The 22,249-nt window shown below is 46.0% G+C and overlaps 1 protein-coding gene across 1 annotated transcript in view; it reads right to left on the bottom strand.

Moving 5' to 3' along the window:
• Positions 1-22,249, bottom strand: part of LOC126094755 (carbonic anhydrase-related protein 10-like) — a 409,556-nt gene that overhangs the window by 131,673 nt on the left and 255,634 nt on the right. Inside the window, exon 6 of the mRNA XM_049909306.1 lies at positions 9,811-9,877. Within this exon, the coding sequence (XP_049765263.1) occupies positions 9,811-9,877 (67 nt within the window). The remainder of the gene's footprint in view (positions 1-9,810; positions 9,878-22,249) is intronic.

The following is a 22,249-nucleotide window of genomic DNA, read 5'->3' as shown; positions in this document are numbered from 1 at the left end:
AAGATACGCTACCGCGCGACATAATCAGACTTCCGGCCGAACTGAGTTTTGTGATTAATCGTCTATCAGTCTCGACCTCACGAGGCGACGAAAACGTTGGAAAGCCATGTTGATTCATAAAAACCCAATAAATGAACTCTATGCAGAATGGAACCAATATGTAGACATTTCCCCATTTCCAGTACTTAAGTCGGGCTGGGAATAGTTGATCTTGGAAGCAGATTAGTAACTTTATACCGGAGACTTGTGTACGAAATCATCAATACAGTTAATACAGTAGATAAGAGAGATTAGGGCTCGTACAGAGGCATATAGGCAGTCATTTTCCCCTCGTTCTGTTTGGGAGTGGAACAGGGAGACAAGATGCTAGTTGTGGTACGAGGTACCCTCCGCCACGAACCGTATGGTGGATTGCGGGGTATGTATGTAGATGTAGAATACAGTTCTTGATGGATAGGATAGTACGTCATCTGTGTGAATGTTTAACGTCGTCTCTTGCTGACTCCTACAGGTCTGATTTCTATAGAATTTCCTTAGATACTTGTGGGTGGGTTAAACACAAATTTAAAGATCACAAAAACGATGTCAGAATCCTTCGAGAGCTTTTCAACGTCAGTGACTACATAAAAGCAACTTATTTTACTTTTACTAGTGCATGAAAATGTCAGTTATCAAATACTGAACCATATCCTTAATTAAAATAACCTTAATTTATTTTTAATTACTAATCGCATGAAAATGCAAGTATAAACAGGAAGTTAAAATTTGGTACCAAAACATGAAATACTAAATATAAAAACGAATACTATTTATTTCTAAAGATGGACCAATGCTACTGATTAATATTTCTTTATTGAAGAAAAAGATTTATCGAGTTTCTGTATCAAATTTTCATTCATTTTCTTGTGATTCTTAATTAAAATAAAAAACCGTTTTTTTTTAGATTATGAATGAGTTTTTCAATTTTCATAAAACTTCGAATTTAGATAAAAGTAAAAAGAGAGTTGGTGTAATACCTGAAGCAAGAACTTTACGAATTCATGGTTTTTTGCTCTATACGTTCAGCTATCGACGGGTGTGCCTGTTGTTTTAAGATCCTGTCGATTTTTCTGAAGTATTGCCGAAAAACTGGATGCATGCTTGTGATTTGCGATCTTGTTTTTCTTCCGACTGCTGTGTGAAACGGAAAACTGACATCATTCTCGGACACAGCATAGACAGAAAACATATACAGACCGCTCTGTATCTGCAAGTCTCCAGTGTGAAGACCAACTCCCAGTGTTATGGCGTTTTACGTAGACTTGATGCGATCCATCTGCGACCAAGACAGCCTCCCAAATGAGCGGGAGCACCTCGAAGCGATATTGAGAAGTAATGTGTACAGCAGCGAACAGATACGGCGTGCGTTTGTTCATGGTGCACGTAGACAATACGAGGGAAGAAAAGAAAAACAAAAACCACTCGCATGCATCCACTTTGTCGGCCACTTCCAGAAAATTCGGCAGGACCTTGAGCTACGTAATGTCACATGTGTATTTTGTTCTCTTCGCAAAAGATTAACACTAACCTAGATACAAGGAGGGATAATCTAGGCCTTTGAAATCCAGGGGTCTAGCAAATGACCTGTCAGTGTGGCAATGCACGCCATGGAAAATTGATACGCACTGTGGATGAGAGGTCGCGCGAACATGTACATCACACACTACTACGCCAGACCATCAAATGAATTGTTGTCGATTAAGTACAAATATTGGACATACTATGAATTACAACAACGATAAAATACTTAGGCAGTCATCCTCCGACTGGGCTTGAGTGAATGAAGAGATCGTTGTATTTTAGGGTTGAAGGCGGGGAAATCTATAAAGATAGCAGCTACAACTGAGTTAAGCGTTGAATCCTGCACAGAGTGTAGGAAAAGATAATAGTGAGACCAGCACCCGACCCCGACAGCGATAGCGCGGACACTGGAGACCAGATTGAGGAGCTGGACGCTACTACCCCCACCACCGCCATCATTCACACTTCGAACGAACGGATAGCGGTAGGAGCTGAGTAATAGAGAGGGTTATGGAAAGCGTACATAGGAGAAGAGCGTAGCAACAGTCATCAGGGACCACCTGATGACGGCAATGAGTCTGTCTGGCGATGTACCGCGGAGTAATAAAGACGTGAGCCGGCTGGATAACAGAAATATATACAAACAAAAATGAATTGTCTAGAAAACATGGGCTCTAAAAGGCATAGCTTAAAAGCTATGAACACTTATTCTGTGTGTGGGGGGGGGAGGGCAGGTGGGGGGGGGACGAGTTCCACAGTAGCGTGGATGAAGAAGAGCTCATACTACTTAATGTACGGATTTCAGGGTCCATATTTACGAAACTGTTTTGCTTCGAATTATTGTTTCTGCTACACTACTGGCCATTAAAATTACTACACCAGGGAGAAATGCAGATGATAAACGGGTATTCATTGCATAAATATATAATACTAGCACTGACATGTGATTACATTGTCACGCAATTTGGGTGCATAGATCCTGAGCAATCAGTACCCAGAACGACCACCTCTGGCCATAATAACGGCCTTGATACGCCTGGGCATTGAGTCAAACAGATCTTGGATAGCGTGTACAGGTACAGCTGCCCATGCAGCTTCAACACGATACCACAGTTCATCAAGAATAGTGACTGGCGTATTGTGACGAGCCAGTTGCTCGGCCACCATTGACCTGACGTTTTCAATTAGTGAGGGATCTGGAGAATGGGTTGGCCAGGGCAGCAGTCGAACACTTTCTGTATCCAGAAAGGCCCGTACAGGATCTGCAACATGCGGTGGTGCATTATCCTGCTCAAATGTAGGGTTTCGCAGGGATCGAATGAAGGGTAGAGCCACGGGTCGTAACACGTCTGAAACGTAACGTCCAATGTTCAAAGTGTCGTCAATGCGAGGTGACCGAGACGTGTACCCAATGGCACCCCATACCATCACGCCGGGTGACACGCCAGTATGGCGATGACCAACACACGCTTCCAATGTGCGTTCACTGCGATGTCGCCAAACACGGATGCTACCATCATGATGCTGTAAACCGAACTTGGATTCATTCGAAAAAATGGCCTTTCGCCATTCATGCACTCAGGTTCGTCGTTGAGTACACCATCGCAGGCGCTCCTATCTGTGATGCAGCGTCAAGGGTAATCGCAGCCATGGTCTCCGAGCTCATAGTCCATGCTGCTGCAAGCGTCGTCCAACTGTTCGTGCAGATGATTGTTGTCTTCCAAACGTCCCCATCTGTTGACCCAGGTATCGAGACGTGGCTGCACGATCCGTTACAGCCATGCGGATAAGATGCCTGTTATCTCGATTGCTAGTGATAGGAAAACCGTTGGGACCCAGCACGGCGTTCCGTATTACCCTTCTGAACCCACCGATTCCATATTCTGCTAACAGTCATTGGATCTCGACCAACACGAGCAGCAATGTCACGGTACGATAAACCGCAATCGCGATAGGCTACAATCCGACCTTTATCAAAGTCGGAAAAGTTATGGTACCCATTTCTCCTCCTTGCACGAGGCATCACAACAACGTTTCACCAGGCAACGCCGGTCAACTGCTGTTTGCGTATGAGAAATCGTTTGGAAACCTTCCTCATGTCAGCACGTTGTAGGTGTCGCCACCGGCGCCAATATTGTGTGAATGCTCTGATAAACTAATCATTTGCATATCACAGCAACTTGTTCCTGTCGGTTAAATTTCGCGTGTGTAGCAAGTCATCTTCGTGGTGTAGCAATTTCAATGGCCAGTAGTGTATACCAGAGATCCACGAGAAAGGGAGCGGCGACCCCCTGGTCACTTCGGGCACGCGCTCAGCGTACACGGCTCCTGTGCGGCTCAGCGTCGCTGGCTCTCCATCTCACAGTCACGACCGCACACCAGGGGGCGGTACCAGCGCTGGCGGAGGCCACCACTTCCGAGGGACCTATTCGTGTCCACACGAGACCTGACAGGGGAACAGTATCGCGAGCAGTCCGCCACTTGCAGCTGTAAAAGCCGGTGCACGGACAACACGAGCCAGTTTTTCCGGCTTCGACAGCTTCTCCTCGCCTCCGGGAGTAGGTGTTACTCACATTAATGGTCAAAGAACTCTCTCGAAGCCCATCGTAGGTACCAGCGCCCTTGTTCTCAGATTTCAGGGTGTTTCAAAAATGACCGGTATATTTGAAACGGCAATAAAAACTAAACGATCAGCGATAGAAATACACCGTTTGTTGCAATATGCTTGGGACAACAGTACATTTTCAGGCGGACAAACTTTCGAAATTACAGTAGTTACAATTTGCAACAACAGATAGCGCTGCAAGTGATGTGAACGATATAGAAGACAACGCAGTCTGTGGGTGCGCCATTCTGTACGTCGTCTTTCTGCTGTAAGCGTGTGCTGTTCACAACGTGCAAGTGTGCTGTAGACAACATGGTTTAGTCCTTAGAAGAGAGGATTTTTCTGGTGTTGGAATTCCACCGCCTAGAACACAGTGTTGTTGCAACAAGACGAAGTTTTCAACGGAGGTTGAATGTAACCAAATGACCGAAAAGCGATATAATAAAGGATCTGTTTGAAAAATTTCAACGGACTGGGAACGTGACGGATGAACGTGCTGGAAAGGTAGGGCGACCGCGTACGGCAACCTCAGAGGGCAACGCGCAGCTAGTGCAGCAGGTGATCCGACAGCGGCCTCGGGTTTCCGTTCGCCGTGTTGCAGCTGCGGTCCAAATGACGCCAACGTCCACGTATCGTCTCATGCGCCAGAGTTTACACCTCTATCCATACAAAATTCAAACGCGGCAACCCCTCAGCGCCGCTATCATTGCTGCACGAGAGACATTCGCTAACGATATAGTGCACAGGACTGATGACGGCGATATGCATGTGGGCAGCATTTGGTTTACTGACGAAGCTTATTTTTACCTGGACGGCTTCGTCAATAAACAGAACTGGCGCATATGGGGAACCGGAAAGCCCCATGTTGCAGTCTCATCGTTCCTGCATCCTCAAAAAGTACTGGTCTGGGCCGCCATTTCTTCCAAAGGAATCATTGGCCCAATTTTCAGATCCGAAACGATTACTGCATCACGCTATCTGGACATTCTGCGTGAATTTATGGCGGTACAAACTGCCTTAGACGACACTGCGAACACCTCGTGGTTTGTGCAAGATGGTGCCCGGCCACATCGCACGGCCGACGTCTTTAATTTCCTGAATGAATGTTTCGATGATCGTGTGATTGCTTTGGGCTATCCGAAACATACAGGAGGCGGCGTGGATTGGCCTCCCTATTCGCCAGACATGAACCCCTGTGACTTCTTTCTGTGGGGACACTTGAAAGACCAGGTGTACCGCCAGAATCCAAAAACAATTGAACAGCTGAAGCAGTACATCTCATCTGCAAGTGAAGCCATTCCGCCAGACACGTTGTCAAAGGTTTCAGGTAATTTCATTCAGAGACTACGCCATATTATTGCTACGCATGGTGGATATGTGGAAAATATCGTGCTATAGAGTTTCCCAGACCGCAGCGCCATCTGTTGTTGAAAATTGTAACTACTATAATTTCGAAAGTTTGTCTGCCTGAAAATGTACTGTTGTCCCAAGCATATTGCAACAAACGGTGTATTTCTATCGCTGCTCGTTTAGTTTTTATTGCCGTTTCAAATATACCGGTCATTTTTGAAACACCCTGTAGTTTCCTCTGTGGACTGGGGCTGCATTAAGGATAGAGCTTTCTGTGCCCCTGTTGTACCTAATGAGGACGACATTCTCGAAATTTGGATTGCTTCGCCACAAATTTATTATCCTACGAAGCTCCGAGTGGTTTTACTACGTACTAGAAACAGTCAGCAGATTTAGATACAAGCTCTGTCAAGCCTCTGTAACAGTACCTGGTACGACGCTGTATTTTGTGTCTTTTTGTTCTTATCCTTGAAGCGAATGTATTTTTGCTGTCAATAAACTTGTTGAAACTTGATCACTGTTTTCCCTGTGTACCTCGAAGGACTCTTCGGCTCTTGTCATTTCCTCTATTTACCGTTCCTCCTGGGACACCCTGTATGAGCCGCAGTATCCCGGACGGTAGTGGCAACACATGTAAAGCGTTCTGATGAGTAATGGGTACTCCATCGGTTGTGTAAGGACTGTCACGAAGTCAAACATTCAGAAAAATGACAAATCGCAGGAAGAAATTTAGGCACCTCCGACATACGTGTCAGTGAGAAGCATGGAGTCGGCAGTATGTAGCGCAAATACGACGTAAAGACTGTTTGCAAACCGACCAAGAAAATATGAGAATGTCTCACATCGGCAAAAGAACCAAAGGGGCCCAATTCCGATGTAGAGAATATACCACATGCTCTGCAGACGGTGGAGAAATCCGTCCTCGAATGCCTGGAAAAGTCCATAAACACTGGGATCACCTAACATAAACGGCGTTGCAAGTTGGTACAGGTGGATAAATGGCCTTGTCGGAGCCCAATAATAAAGGTCGTCGATATGGAAAAGCTTCCGCTGTGGAGAATATACACTCCTGGAAATGGAAAAAAGAACACATTGACACCGGTGTGTCAGACCCACCATACTTGCTCCGGACACTGCGAGAGGGCTGTACAAGCAATGATCACACGCACGGCACAGCGGACACACCAGGAACCACGGTGTTGGCCGTCGAATGGCGCTAGCTGCGCAGCATTTGTGCACCGCCGCCGTCAGTGTCAGCCAGTTTGCCGTGGCATACGGAGCTCCATCGCAGTCTTTAACACTGGTAGCATGCCGCGACAGCGTGGACGTGAACCGTATGTGCAGTTGACGGACTTTGAGCGAGGGCGTATAGTGGGCATGCGGGAGGCCAGGTGGACGTACCGCCGAATTGCTCAACACGTGGGGCGTGAGGTCTCCACAGTACATCGATGTTGTCGCCAGTGGTCGGCGGAAGGTGCAAGTGCCCGTCGACCTGGGACCGGACCGCAGCGACGCACGGATGCACGCCAAGACCGTAGGATCCTACGCAGTGCCGTAGGGGACCGCACCGCCACTTCCCAGCAAATTAGGGACACTGTTGCTCCTGGGGTATCGGCGAGGATCATTCGCAACCGTCTCCATGAAGCTGGGCTACGGTCCCGCACACCGTTAGGCCGTCTTCCGCTCACGCCCCAACATCGTGCAGCCCGCCTCCAGTGGTGTCGCGACAGGCGTGAATGGAGGGACGAATGGAGACGTGTCGTCTTCAGCGATGAGAGTCGCTTCTGCCTTGGTGCCAATGATGGTCGTATGCGTGTTTGGCGCCGTGCAGGTGAGCGCCACAATCAGGACTGCATACGACCGAGGCACACAGGGCCAACACCCGGCATCATGGTGTGGGGAGCGATCTCCTACACTGGCCGTACACCACTGGTGATCGTCGAGGGGACACTGAATAGTGCACGATACATCCAAACTGTCATCGAACCCATCGTTCTACCATTCCTAGACCGGCAAGGGAACTTGCTGTTCCAACAGGACAATGCACGGCCGTATGTATCCCGTGCCACCCAACGTGCTCTAGAAGGTGTAAGTCAACTACCCTGGCCATTGAGCATGTTTGGGACTGGATGAAGCGTCGTCTCACGCGGTCTGCACGTCCAGCACGAACGCTGGTCCAACTGAGGCGCCAGGTGGAAATGGCATGGCAAGCCGTTCCACAGGACTACATCCAGCATCTCTACGATCGTCTCCGTGGGAGCATAGCAGCCTGCATTGCTGCGAAAGGTAGATATACACTGTACTAGTGCCGACATTGTGCATGCTCTGTTGCTTGTGTCTATGTGCCTGTGGTTCTGTCAGTGTGATCATGTGATGTATCTGACCCCAGGAATGTATCAATAAAGTTTCCCCTTCCTGGGACAATGAATTCACGGTGTTCTTATTTCAATTTCCAGGAGTGTACATCAGGCGAGATTGTTCATGGAAACCATAGCAATCTACAAATATGACAGCAGCTTCAAGAAAGAAGAGGAAAGCCTCAAGGTGAATGGATTCTGGATTCCTGTGCTACAGAGAATGACCGTTGAAGATAGCTCGGTGAGAACGCCCAGTGAAATTCCCCCATACTTCAGCGCGACACGTACATATGATCAAGTCACGAGCTCGACTCCAGTTCGCCATAAGCAATTTAACGACAGAGGCCACTCTTTCTAGAGAAACGTCAAGAAAGTTATCAGACTAAAGTCTGTCGAATAATCCTAGGCAGAAGGTAGCTGACAATATCTCAACAGGCGATCACGAAAGGATCAGCTATTACGTTTTACAAATTTGTTAATAAAAGGATCTTGTACAATTTCTCACCTTTCTAACACCAATCAGCAATCATCGCCATTAAATTTAAAATTACTATTTTAGGGGAAAATAAAAAAAACGTATGTAACGGGATCGTTAAAACTTAACACGCAGTGAAATAGTATTGGAAATGTAATCAAAAAAGGATGTAAATAAACGCCCCCCAGTATGTAGAATCATATTAGAGGCCGCGCAGAGTTAATCGTAATCATTCCATACTTACGTCAGTGAATAGGCACCTACGGAAATTTGGGTTCTCTTGGATTGTGATGGAAGTCACTGAGTGGTTGTGAGCAGTCACTTAGTTTCGGAAGTATATCCCACGCGCTAGTGGCGTAGTGTCACTAATGAATTATGTCCTTCCAAAGCCGTCACATAGCCAGAATTTGACCGTACATAGTTACAGAGCTCCATAAATATATACTATTTTCTCTTTAATGATGAGCCGCATTCCAGTCTAGCCCGACTAATCAATAATATAGGGAAACTTTGGTGCAAATGCAGAATGTCTTCCCAAACACCCTATTAGCCTGCTGTGGGCAGACAATGCAACGAAATCGTTTTATTCAGATGCTACGTGACGCTAATAATCTCGCCGCTACTGTCACACATATGCATCCTCTGTGAAGCCCCCCCCCCCCCCCCAATCGCCCGGCCCTATTCCTCTCTCTCTCACTCTCTCTCACACACACACACATACACACACACACACACACACACATACACACATACATACAAACACACACACATACACACACGTACACACACGATTTTGCGATGGTGTGCTGTTATTCTCAGTACTGTATCGTCAAAAAAGGCAGTTGGGATAACAAACTGAAGTACTTACGTGGGACGGTTGGTTTATACGAGATACTAACTTGCGGTATGAGTCCACATAGCATAATGTACTGGATATGGACACGGAATTTAATCTAGGAAGTCGTTAAGTTGGTTCTGAAGATAGGGACACCGAAACATGTCACATGAAATACTCATAACAAATTTTAAATATCCCTTAGCGGTGTAGATGACATTATCCATAAAATACTTCGAGCAGGCCACTGAATACTGTTGTTATTCCGGTCTTGAGTCGAAAGACTGGTCTGATGTAGCTCTCCAATCTGATATAGCATGTAAAAGCCCCAATGTGTCCGAGTGGTAATGGACAGAGTTCTCTGTCAGTAAGAATAGTGCAAACGATTGTGTGACTGCACCGCAAAATTTGTATTCATTTGCACGTTTAAAGTTCACGTTTCATTGTCAATGGTTTTGACATAGTCGTTGCTCAAGTTACTCCTTCGTTATAACTGACATAGATGGGCCCTTGCAGCTCGTTAAGTTAAATCTGTAGCGACGATGTTTGTCAGCCGATGACTGAAATCATTATTCGAGGTAGACTGATGGACAACATTTCTTACTAGACAAGAAGACATGTCAGTCACCTTTAAACTTTACCCTTTGGAAGTTGCTGCTGATGAGCCTCAACTCGTTCGTTGGCGGTTCTCTGATCTGAAACAAAAATAAAAGTGTTACAGAAGTACGTTGCCGTAGTAGAATCACTAAAGTCCTCTAAAAATTACAAATACTAGAGTATCAGACAGTTAAATATTATTTTTATAAAATATTACAGGAGTAATACCACTACTGCACACACTTCCATTTTGTTTAGTCTGAATGAAGTGCGAAATTTACTCCCCAATTGCGCCCTTACTTGAAATACGAAATCAGAACATCTGTGAAAGTCCAAAAATGTCCTCAACTATTACTGTTAGACACTACACTACAGTGCAGTATGACAGGCAATGGAAGATTTATTTGACTTTTATTTGAATCTTCTTAATGTGTATATGTTTTACCATACGCATTTCGCGTTATTCGTAAGACATCGTGGTAGTATAAAAAGAAACATATTTACACTTTTGGTTCGTTTCTAGATCTCTTCCACTCTCCCTGCCGCGGCGGATAGTCGTGTGGTCTAAGGCGCCTTGTTAGGGTTCCACGGTTTAAGCGGCTCCCCCCGTCAGAGGTTTGAGTTCTCCCTCGGGCATTGCTGTGTGAGTTTTCCTTAGCGTAAGTTAGTTTAAGTTGGAATAAGTAGTGTGTAAGCCCAGGGGCCAATGGCCTCTGCAGTTTGGTTCCATAGTCCTTACCACAAAATTCCAATTTCATCTCTCTCTCTCTCTCTCTCTTTCTCTCTCTCTCTCTCGTTCTCTCGCTTCTCCATTCCATCTCTGTGGCCCTGCCTCTATCTGAAACCACTCTCCATATTAATCTCCAAACCATCTACTCATCCCACTAACGTGCGTAAATGAGTACATATGAATATAAGAAAAACAACCTAGAACACAAGTGGGAAACCGCAGATTAAAAGAGATCGTTTCTAGAAATGCTGAAAACGAGTAACATTATATACGAAAAACACAAAGGCAAACGTGTAGCCACGAAGCGTAAATAGAAATCATGATGCAGTAGTTTGAAGTGTTTTACGTCACGAAAATGTTTAGCGCTACACGCCAAAGTAAAATTAACTTACCAATATAACTACCATTCAAGGGAGTATTTGTAAACAATAAAAACGTTCTGATGGTAGCCGAAATTAGCCAGAAATGCTATAAGTGAAAATAACAGCTCTAAATCTTTTGTAGAGATCGGAATCTAGAGATCTAGATATAGAAACAAACTAAATTTTAAATATGTTGCTTTCCAGACCACTGAATATATTTCGTATGAATGAAACGAAGTGGCCATGGTGAAATAAATTCGCAGTTACGCACTACATGGCCAAACTAATAAAGAATTTTATTTCATGCCTAGCAGAAAAAATGATCGAAATTTACTTCCCTGGTTTGTCGTCAGATAACATAGTGCAAGTCAGATAGAATTTCATCGGTACGACTTTTCGATATCTTCAGATGGTATTGGTTGCTGTTAGCACTGCTGCCATTGACGGCCTTCATTAGTGGCGCCTTGCAACAGTGACAACAGCAACTATCACCACCTGAAGATGTCGAACAGTAGTAGTGACGAAACAGCATGGGACTTGCAGTACGTTAGCCAGCTGCAGGCCTGGGTAGTGTATTCGCGACAAGTCCGTCGAGAAATATTGAAAAATCACAAGAATTGTGTTACCCCGAAAGAATGACACGACGAATAAACTCGAAAGATGCTCCGAACAGATTCTGGGAGTCACACGTTCTGCCGAACCTCGGTTATTGCGATGAAAAGAGTAGTGAAAAACTCTACACGATTAGAACTAACTATGAATATTTCTGTGTTTTACATGTGCAACACCCATCTATTTGCTCATGTCAGTGCTCCATTTGTCCCAGTCAGATTAGCTACGGCCAGACAAGCTACGTGGCTATCATAAATTATGTCTGCTTTATCGGTTCCTCATCACACATACAGCCCAGTACAAGCATCAGTGATTACCTACCTGTCACCTCATCGTACCTGCAACACAGTATCTTACAGATGCAGTATTATAGTTGCGTCCATCCACAGCAGAGAAGCATTCATAAACACCTTATCCATTTCTACTGTCAGACACTGGTACAACAACTTGTAGAAAGTAATAGAAAATCTGAGCACATTCTTATGCCACCCTCGCAACCTTTCCTCAAAAACTGACATATATGGTCATTTATCTCTCCCAGACACTGAAGCGAATTTTTGCTTCTTTTCCCCATTACGCATCTTTCTGTATTCGCTATCAGTCACTCCCTCTATTGATTACTTGAGTCTGTCGGCCATTTGTTACCTCACGTCTGCTACTGCCACGGTCCACTGTCTGTAATTATTCTCCATTTTTCTTCTGTTTAGAAGATAATACACCCCGGGAAATGGAAAAAAGAACACATTGACACCGGTGTGTCAGACCCACCATACTTGCTCCGGACACTGCGAGAGGGCTGTACAAGCAATGATCACACGCACGGCACAGCGGACACACCAGGAACCGCGGTGTTGGCCGTCGAATGGCGCTAGCTGCGCAGCATTTGTGCACCGCCGCCGTCAGTGTCAGCCAGTTTGCCGTGGCATACGGAGATCCATCGCAGTCTTTAACACTGGTAGCATGCCGCGACAGCGTGGACGTGAACCGTATGTGCAGTTGACGGACTTTGAGCGAGGGCGTATAGTGGGCATGCGGGAGGCCGGGTGGACGTACCGCCGAATTGCTCAACACGTGGGGCGTGAGGTCTCCACAGTACATCGATGTTGTCGCCAGTGGTCGGCGGAAGGTGCACGTGCCCGTCGACCTGGGACCGGACAGCAGCGACGCACGGATGCACGCCAAGACCGTAGGATCCTACGCAGTGCCGTAGGGGACTGCACCGCCACTTCCTAGCAAATTAGGGACACTGTTGCTCCTGGGGTATCGGCGAGGACCATTCGCAACCGTCTCCATGAAGCTGGGCTACGGTCCCGCACACCGTTAGGCCGTCTTCCGCTCACGCCGCCGTATGCGTGTTTGGCGCCGTGCAGGTGAGCGCCACAATCAGGACTGGATACGACCGAGGCACACAGGGCCAACACCCGGCATCATGGTGTGGGGAGCGATCTCCTACACTGGCCGTACACCACTGGTGATCGTCGAGGGGACACTGAATAGTGCACGGTACATCCAAACCGTCATCGAACCCATCGTTCTACCATTCCTAGACCGGCAAGGGAACTTGCTGTTCCAACACGACAATGCACGTCCGCCTGTATCCCGTGCCACCCAACGTGCTCTAGAAGGTGTAAGTCAACTACCCTGGCCAGCAAGATCTCCGGATCTGTCCCCCATTGAGCATGTTTGGGACTGGATGAAGCGTCGTCTCACGCGGTCTGCACGTCCAGCACGAACGCTGGTCCAACTGAGGCGCCAGGTGGAAATGGCATGGCAAGCCGTTCCACAGGACTACATCCAGCATCTCTACGATCGTCTCCATGGGAGAATAGCAGCCTGCATTGCTGCGAAAGGTGGATATACACTGTACTAGTGCCGACATTGTGCATGCTCTGTTGCCTGTGTCTATGTGCCTGTGGTTCTGTCAGTGTGATCATGTGATGTATCTGACCCCAGGAATGTGTCAATAAAGTTTCCCCTTCCTGGGACAATGAATTCACGGTGTTCTTATTTCAATTTCCATGAGTGTACTTGACTAGACGTAAGAGAGGTCCCTGAGGTCTTAATATTTCCTCTGTGCATAATTAAGCTAAATCGCAGCCGACACTTGCGTCCAGCGTCACCGGCACCTGTGAGCTTACGAAAGTCAGCCTTAATCCGAAGCGGCGCGGGGCAGCCGCGCGGTTTGAGGCACCTTGTCACAGTTCGCGCGGCTCCCCACGTCGGACGTTCGAGTCCTCCCTCGGGCGTGGGTGTGTGTGTGTTGTACTTCGCCTAAGTTCGTTTCAGTTAAATTAAGTAGAGTGTAAGCTTAGGGACTGATGAGCTCAGCAGATTGGTCCCATAGTGTTTATCACAAATTTCCAATTTTTCCTTGTTCCGAGCTCGGATGGTGAAGATCCATCGAATGAACGGACAATGTGAATGGAAGCCCCCTTACGCCCCACCGACGCTTCAGGGCTCCACATCAGGACGTGTGACAGCCTTCCGACGAAGTGGAGTGTCACACCGTGACGTGCAGGGCGTGTACGTAAGCGACTGTGATACGTGCGTGGGATCAGTGGACAAATGACTGATGCGTGGATAGAGAACCACGTACTACACCAACTAGAAAGCGATTAGGTTTACCATCCTGCCGACAATGAGGTAATTGTTGGGTAAATGTATTGACTGTGCCGGCCGGGGTGGCAGAGGGGTTCTAGGCGCTTCAGTCTGGAACCGCGCGACCACTACTGTCGCAAGTTTCGAATACTGCCTCGGGCATGGATGTGTGTGATGTCTTTAGGTTAGTTAGGCTTAAGTAGTTCTAAGTTCTATGGGCCTGATGACCTCAGAAGTTAAGTCCCATAGTGCTCAGAGCCATTTGAACCATTATTGACTGTGAAGATGAGAGACCACCAAAGGCAAAGATGCACTTACGCGCTAAAAGAAGTTTACTAATCTCAAAGATAGTTCTTAATTTGAAGAAGACATCTCTGAAAATGTACGTTTGAAACACAGTACTGTATGGAAGTGAATCATTAAATGTAAGAAAACCGGAAAAGAAGCGAATCTAAGCGTTTCAGATGTGGTTTCACAGAAGAATTATTGTTATGTAGTATTCAAGCTTGTGGCAGGTCCGTGTCTTTGTACGGAGAATTTCTGACGTCAGTGTTCCCTGTCTTCAGCTTCTTTCTTCATCCTGCCTTGTCTCTTTCCAACTTTCGTGTCATTCAGACACTCTCCTGTAGTTATTTGATCTTGCCTTCGATGGCGTCGTGTATGAGTCTCTCGTGTCTGTGTCCGATGCAGTTGGCGTTCCTCCGACGAATTCTATTCAGAACTGTTTTCTTCACTCCTGCTCTTCTCAGTACCTCGTCGTTTGCCACCCGATCTGTCTACTTCATCTTATCCATTCTTCTCCAGCACCATATTTCTAAACTTTCCAGGTGTTTTTCCTCCAATTTTCGCACGGTCTGCGTCTCTACTCCGTACAGTGCAATGCTTCAGATGTAGCACATCACCAGTTTCTTTCTTAATTCCAGGCTCAACTTGTTCGTCAGCAGAATCCTTTTATTACCGAGTGTGGCTTTGTTCATGGTGTTTCTGGCTTGAATTCAATTTTTGCAGTGGGCATCCTTTGTAAGCAACCTTCCTAAGGCCTTGAACGGAATCGCATTTTCCAGTTCTCGACTGTCAACATTCTTTGAAGATTTCTCCCATTTTGATATCCGCGTCACTTTTAATTTCTTGATGTTGATTGACTTGCCATATTTTCTCCCTGTTTCTACCAAAGAGTTTATCATAAGTTGTCTTTGATTTTTGTCGATCTCTATCAGGTCGTCTGCTTTCTTTATATTGATGATAAGTCGTCCTCCTATTCTGAAGTAATCTCATTCTTTGAAAGATTCTCTAGCCATCCATTCTCCATACGTGTTGAAGAAAATCGGCGATAGGCAGTATCCTTATTTGACTTCTTCCTTTCTGAGCGCTGTTTGTTTCTCTGTGGCTCAGACTTACTTTTACTCTTTGTTCGAGTTACAATTTGAGGATTTGTCTCCGGTCTGCGCAGTTGATTTCTAACTCCTTAAGAATGTTCATCAATTTTGTCCAGTTCACGCTGTCGAAGGCCGTTTACCAGTCTATAACACAAGCACAAACTTCTTCTTTAACAGCCAAAACTATTTCGAAAAAATTCTCACCATGCCGATGGCGTGTCTGCTTCCTTTTACTTTCCAAACTTCGTCTGGTCCTCTCCTATTATTTCTCCAATTTGGTGTTCACGCTGTCTGTTGAGTACCTTACAATGGTCTTCGCGACCTGTGGGATCAGACTAATTTTTCTGTACTAATTAGTTTTTTCGGCTTCTTGTTTCTTCTAAAGAGCAACCACTGTGACGCCCAAAACGTCCTTAGGTCATTCTTCAGTTTCGCTTATTTTGTTAATGAGTTGCGTCTGCGCTTTCGGACCTCCGCTTCCGGTTTATTTCAGCGGTATGTAGTCGTCTCATCTAGCTTTCCCCTCCGTCATGTCCTTAATCACGTCCTACGCTACCGTTGTCAGAATTCTGTGCCTCTTTCCCTCTTCGTACATCGTCTCCTCCGTCCGTGTTTCGAAGTCTTGCTGACGATGTTCCTTATCGTAGTTCTTTTAAGTATTCTTCCCATATTTTCAGTGCTTCCTCTTGTTCAGTAACCTTTTATGATCTAGAGTCTTCTGTTCCGAAGGTCCTAACACCTTTGTTCTCATTCCCATCCAGATCCTTCATTTTATGGTACATGAGGTCGTACCTTCCTCTTGTTTGTAGTCCCTCTCTTTCGACACACATTTCTTCTGTGTTCTTCTACTTCTCTTTGTCTGTTTATCTCCTGAGTGTGTTGTTGAGTCTTTCGTATCCTTTTTCATTAACATATTTACACATCCTCTTTTCCTCCATCTCCTCTAGCATTTCATTGGTGATCCAGGGTTTCCTCGCTCTCTTAGCTTCCCTCCCAGCTTCACCCTTTAAAGTATTCAACAAAAACAATTTAACTTTTCCCCACTGTACTTCGGCATTACATTTTCACCTCTCACTTGACAAAATTGTTGCTTGGAGGATTCTCCTACTGACTCATTGCTGTCTTAGCTTTTCCATGTCCCACCTATACTTTCTGCTCCCACGCCACCCGATCCTCTTCAGCCGTGCATTGATGTCTGCAACCAAGATGTTGTGATCCGAGTCGACTCGGCAACGTCATAGTCTTGGCTTCATTCGGGCTGTCCCTGTATACTTACCGCTAATTGGACTGATAACATAAGAAATGAACAAGTGCTCCGCATAACCGCCGAGGAGAGAAACATGAGAACACTGACTGGCACAGGCCAGTAGGAGATGCATTAAGACACCAGATAATGGCTGCCATAGTACGAGGTGGAGTCAGAGAGGAAACAAAATGTTGCGGAATATATCGATCAAATGGTCAAGAACGTTGGGTGTAAGTGATACTCCGAAATCGTAGCAGCGCGCATGAAAACAGTCAGAAGACTATTAAAATAAACTGTGAGTATACATACTGAGTCGTGCCTGGGCCACTTAATTTCCTGCTAAAGTCACTGTTCTGGCTTGTAAACCCGGTCTGGCACATAGCTTAAACGTGCCGGGAAGTTTCAAACCAGCCGTCAACCAATGAAGAGAGATCTATTTAGGGACACCAGGATAGACGAAATTGGAAACGTGTGCAAGCATTTGAGCCTTCCTCCTCCAGATTGACGTTCCAAATAGCTCAGTCGAAAAAGTGGGTTGTTTTGTATCACTCAGAATCCTAACACAAATCGTGGCATGTGTCAAAAGCGAGCTCAGCGTGAGGCAGGAAGTCATCCAGTGGCCGCGATTGCGGTTTCCAAATAAAGACATAACAGTGACAAAGATACATCAACTCTGTGACAAACACGCGGTGACAATAGAAATAAGGACTTATAAAAAGTGATCATAACGTCATTTACTTCACAATTACAAATGCAGATAGTGGCTTAGACGCTGTCATCCAACCAGAGCGACTATACTTGTACAATCTATGAACCAGGAAGTTTTAAATTCGGAACTGAAGAATGCAACTGTCTACAATATTATAAGGAATGAGGAACTGTGGCATAACCTGAATTCGCTGACAGTTAAAATATCACCTTATGAACTCCAAGACTAAATGGCTGAGAGAGAGCTGAGAAAAGCACATACATCATGATAACAAGACACGCCGTGGCAGAACATCCACCAGCAACAATGATCTGGAGTCAGTCAGGACATTAGCCTCGGGAAGGTCCAGGGAAAATTTCCTCACAGCCATCTCCCAATCTCTACACCTTCGGTGGCACAGCAGAGTTGCCCCTGTGAATCCTGAGTGGCACATCAGCGCTTTGGGGTTTACAGTCCAGATAAATGAGTAATCCAGCATGGTTCTCGTACCAAGTACAGTAGTGTAGTGTAGTGCTGTGTAGTGTAGTGCTGTGTGATGTAGTGTTATATAGCAGTGTATTCCAATATTATAAATTACAAAATTTGTGATCACCAACGCTGAATAGTGAAATAGACCAGAAGAGTGTGCCTGCTGGGTTCTGGATGAACAGATATCTGTGGGCCAGATGGCCAAATGGTAGTATGTAGTTATTTTTTAATTATCATTATTTTCTTCCTTTTGATGTAGATATTCTATGAATATTTTTAATCTCTAGGTCTCACACTACAATTCTTCTCACCCCCCCCCCCCTCCGCACTTCGCTCCAATATTAAATTGGTGATCCTTGATGTCTCAGAATGTCTCCTATCAACTGATCCCTCCTTTTGACGAATTTGTGCCACAAATTTCTGCTCTCCCCAATTCCATTCAGTACTTGCCAATTAGTTACTTGATCGACCCCTCTAATTTTCAACATTTTTCTGTTGCACGACATTTTGAAAGCCTCTATTCTCTTTTTACCAAAACTGTTTATCTTCCATGTTTCACTTCCATACGTGGCTTTACTCCAGAAAAATGACTTCGGAAAAGACCTCCTAACATTTAAACCTGTATTTGATGTTAACAAATCTCTCTTTCTTAGGAATGCTTTTCTTGCCACTGCCGATCTACATTTTGTATTGTATCATGTCTACTTCAGCTTTCGGTTAACATCAGCTATTTTGTTGTCCAAATAGCAAAACTCGTCTGCTACTTTAAGTGTCTCGTTTTCTAATCCCATTCCGTCAGCCTCGCCTGATTTAATTCGACCACATTCCATTCACCTAGCTATGCTTTTGCTGATGTTCATGTTGTATTCTCCTTTTAAGACATTCTCCATTCCGTTTAACTGCTTTTCCAAGTCCTTTGCTGTCCCTGACAGAATTGCTGTGTTATCGGCAAATCTTGACGTTTTTACTTCTTCTCCCTGAATTTTAATTTGAAATACAATTTTTTCTTTTGTTTGCCATACTATTTGTTCGGTGTAGATATGGAATAACGTAGGAGAAAGGCTACAACCCTACCTCACTCCCATTTCAACCACTGATTTCCTGTCACATTCTTCGACTCTTATAACTGCTGTCTGGTTTCTGTACATTAGTAACCCATTTCAAATTATGTGAAAATATTACGTGCTTCATTCATGCCGACTCAAGTGAAAAATTCGGTCATTTCTTTTATATAGATAACAGACTAAAAGAAAACAGCAAACAAACAAAATACAAAAATTTCTCGAGCGCAAGTCAACGAATCCACAGCAAGCGACTGATAATGAATAGCGAGTACTGTGAAGTGTTCATCTCTTTGAAATGTGGTACAAGCCCTGATTTGCAGTGAACTGCTTTAACAGGGAAGTTACTAGGCAAATTATCCGTAGGCGAAATCTAAGGTCACTGTGGGCGAGGAAGAACTCATATCGTATTCAAGTCAACGTACGTAAACACGACAATGCTATCAGCACAATATTATTGTTATTATGGCGTGTAACGGTATGCTTTACAGGCATATGCGACATGGTGTTCTGTACCCATTGCAGTGTGGCGCTCTTCTGAGAGAGATACATGGAGCTAGTGGTGGAACAGACGGAACCCGTCTAGGTAATATTTCGGAGAGAATTTCTAAATTTGGCATTTGCTTACAACCGAGGGAAACCTTCCAAATATCTTGATCGGAACTGAAAAATTTGAACTTAAGTTAATTTATTTCTGGTACTATATGTCCCGGGAAAAGAACCGCTGGAAGACCCAAGCTTTGCTGAGTATCTGTTGAAGTATGTAAGTCAGTATAGTCGGTGATTTTCTCGACGTGTGCAGTGTAACAACTCTCGCAAGGCGTTGGTAACCTTCACACGTGACTTTATAAGTCGTCGTCCATCTAGCAATCGGCAAAGCTGACCCAAAGTTTGTATGTTGCTTGTTAACATCGCTTTCATTTCGCGCACAATTTTTCCATTGCGATTGATCTTAGAAATATTCAGCAACGACACTCAAGGTCAGTTTTGCTCAGACGAGCCAAAGTCTTTGAGTTACCTCTCGGTGACGACACAAGCAATTGTGCATCTTGGGCAAACTTCCACCCACGTCAACCAAAGAGGAGCGCGCAAGAGACGAAGAGAACACGCAGCTCTAGAGATTCGAATATGCACGCATTCCCCACATTCCTCTTTCTGCTCTGGAGTCGGCGCTAGGCGGCTTAGAAATCTGCAATGTTTGAGGTTTTGGATGATATTTTTCCAGTTACAATGTCATAGTGGTTAACAGACGACGTGCCCGTCATTTCAGTCGTGTGATAGATATATTCATATATTTATTTTCCAGAATGAGATTTTCACTCTGCAGCGGAGTGTGCGCTGATATAAAACTTCCTGGCAGATTAAAACTGTGTGCCCGACCGAGACTCGAACTCGGGACCTTTGCCTTTCGCGGGCAAGTGCTCTACCACTGAGCTACCGAAGCACGACTCACGACCGGTACTCACAGCTTCACTTCTGCCAGTAGTCAGATTTACAATCATTCCTCGTACAGAACTTGTCGTGAATTGTAGCGTAAGGTAGTATCCATGAGCGTTGGTACACAACAGCTCACAGGTCTCTGGTCTTTCGTTAAGTGGAAATTGATTTCAGGGATCCAGGGTTCAGTCGACTGCATTACGTATTCAATCTTATTCAAACTCTCACAGATAATAAACGGTTAATTGTCTTTCTAGGAGCAACAGCTGATGATCAAGTTATTTCATGGCATTACTTGAACTTCGATTCATGCTACATGTATTGGGAATCGATGTATTTTTGGTGATCAGTCTTCGCAGTTTTGGGAATAATATATCAACTACACTCCTGGAAATTGAAATCAGAACACCGTGAATTCATTGTCCCAGGAAGGGGAAACTTTATTGACACATTCCTGGGGTCAGATACATCACATGATCACACTGACAGAACCACAGGCACATAGACACAGGCAACAGAGCATGCACAATGTCGGCACTAGTACAGTGTGTATCCACCTTTCGCAGCAATGCAGGCTGCTATTCGCCCATGGAGACGATCGTAGAGATGCTGGATGTAGTCCTGTGGAACGGCTTGCCATGCCATTTCCACCAGGCGCCTCAGTTGGACCAGCGTTCGTGCTAGACGTGCAGACCGCGTGAGACGACGCTTCATCCAGTCCCAAACATGCTCAATGGGGGACAGATCCGGAGATCTTGCTGGCCAGGGTAGTTGACTTACACCTTCTAGAGCACGTTGGGTGGCACGGGATACATGCGGACGTGCATTGTCCTGTTGGAACAGCAAGTTCCCTTGCCGGTCTAGGAATGGTAGAACGATGGGTTCGATGACGGTTTGGATGTACCGTGCACTATTCAGTGTCCCCTCGACGATCACCAGTGGTGTACGGCCAGTGTAGGAGATCGCTCCCCACACCATGATGCCGGGTGTTGGCCCTGTGTGCCTCGGTCGTATGCAGTCCTGATTGTGGCGCTCACCTGCACGGCGCCAAACACGCATACGACCATCATTGGCACCAAGGCAGAAGCGACTCTCATCGCTGAAGACGACACGTCTCCATTCGTCCCTCCATTCACGCCTGTCACACCACTGGAGGCGGGCTGCACGATGTTGGGGCGTGAGCGGAAGACGGCGTAACGGTGTGCGGGACCGTAGCCCAGCTTCATGGAGACGGTTGCGAATGGTCCTCGCCGATACCCCAGGAGCAACAGTGTCCCTAATTTGCTGGGAAGTGGCGGTGCGGTCCCCTACGGCACTGCGTAGGATCCTACGGTCTTGGCGTGCATCCGTGCGTCGCTGCGGTCCGGTCCCAGGTCGACGGGCACGTGCACCTTCCGCCGACCACTGGCGACAACATCGATGTACTGTGGAGACCTCACGCCCCACGTGTTGAGCAATTCGGCGGTACGTCCACCCGGCCACCCGCATGCCCACTATACGCCCTCGCTCAAAGTCCGTCAACTGCACATACGGTTCACGTCCATGCTGTCGCGGCATGCTACCAGTGTTAAAGACTGCGATGGAGCTCCGTATGCCACGGCAAACTGGCTGACACTGACGGCGGCGGTGCACAAATGTTGCGCAGCTAGCGCCATTCGACGGCCAACACCGCGGTTCCTGGTGTGTCCGCTGTGCCGTGCGTGTGATCATTGCTTGTACAGCCCTCTCGCAGTGTCCGGAGCAAGTATGGTGGGTCTGACACACCGGTGTCAATGTGTTCTTTTTTTCCATTTCCAGGAGTGTATTTTCAACCCTCCTGTTATTTTTCTCAGACTGGGTTGTTCATTTGTTATTGAACATAAAATAGCTAA

The sequence above is a fragment of the Schistocerca cancellata genome, chromosome 8, assembly GCF_023864275.1.
Source record: "Schistocerca cancellata isolate TAMUIC-IGC-003103 chromosome 8, iqSchCanc2.1, whole genome shotgun sequence".
Taxonomy (NCBI): Eukaryota; Metazoa; Arthropoda; class Insecta; order Orthoptera; family Acrididae; genus Schistocerca; species Schistocerca cancellata.
Note: the sequence above shows the minus strand (reverse complement) of the source record. Positions and strands in the feature narration are given on the sequence as shown.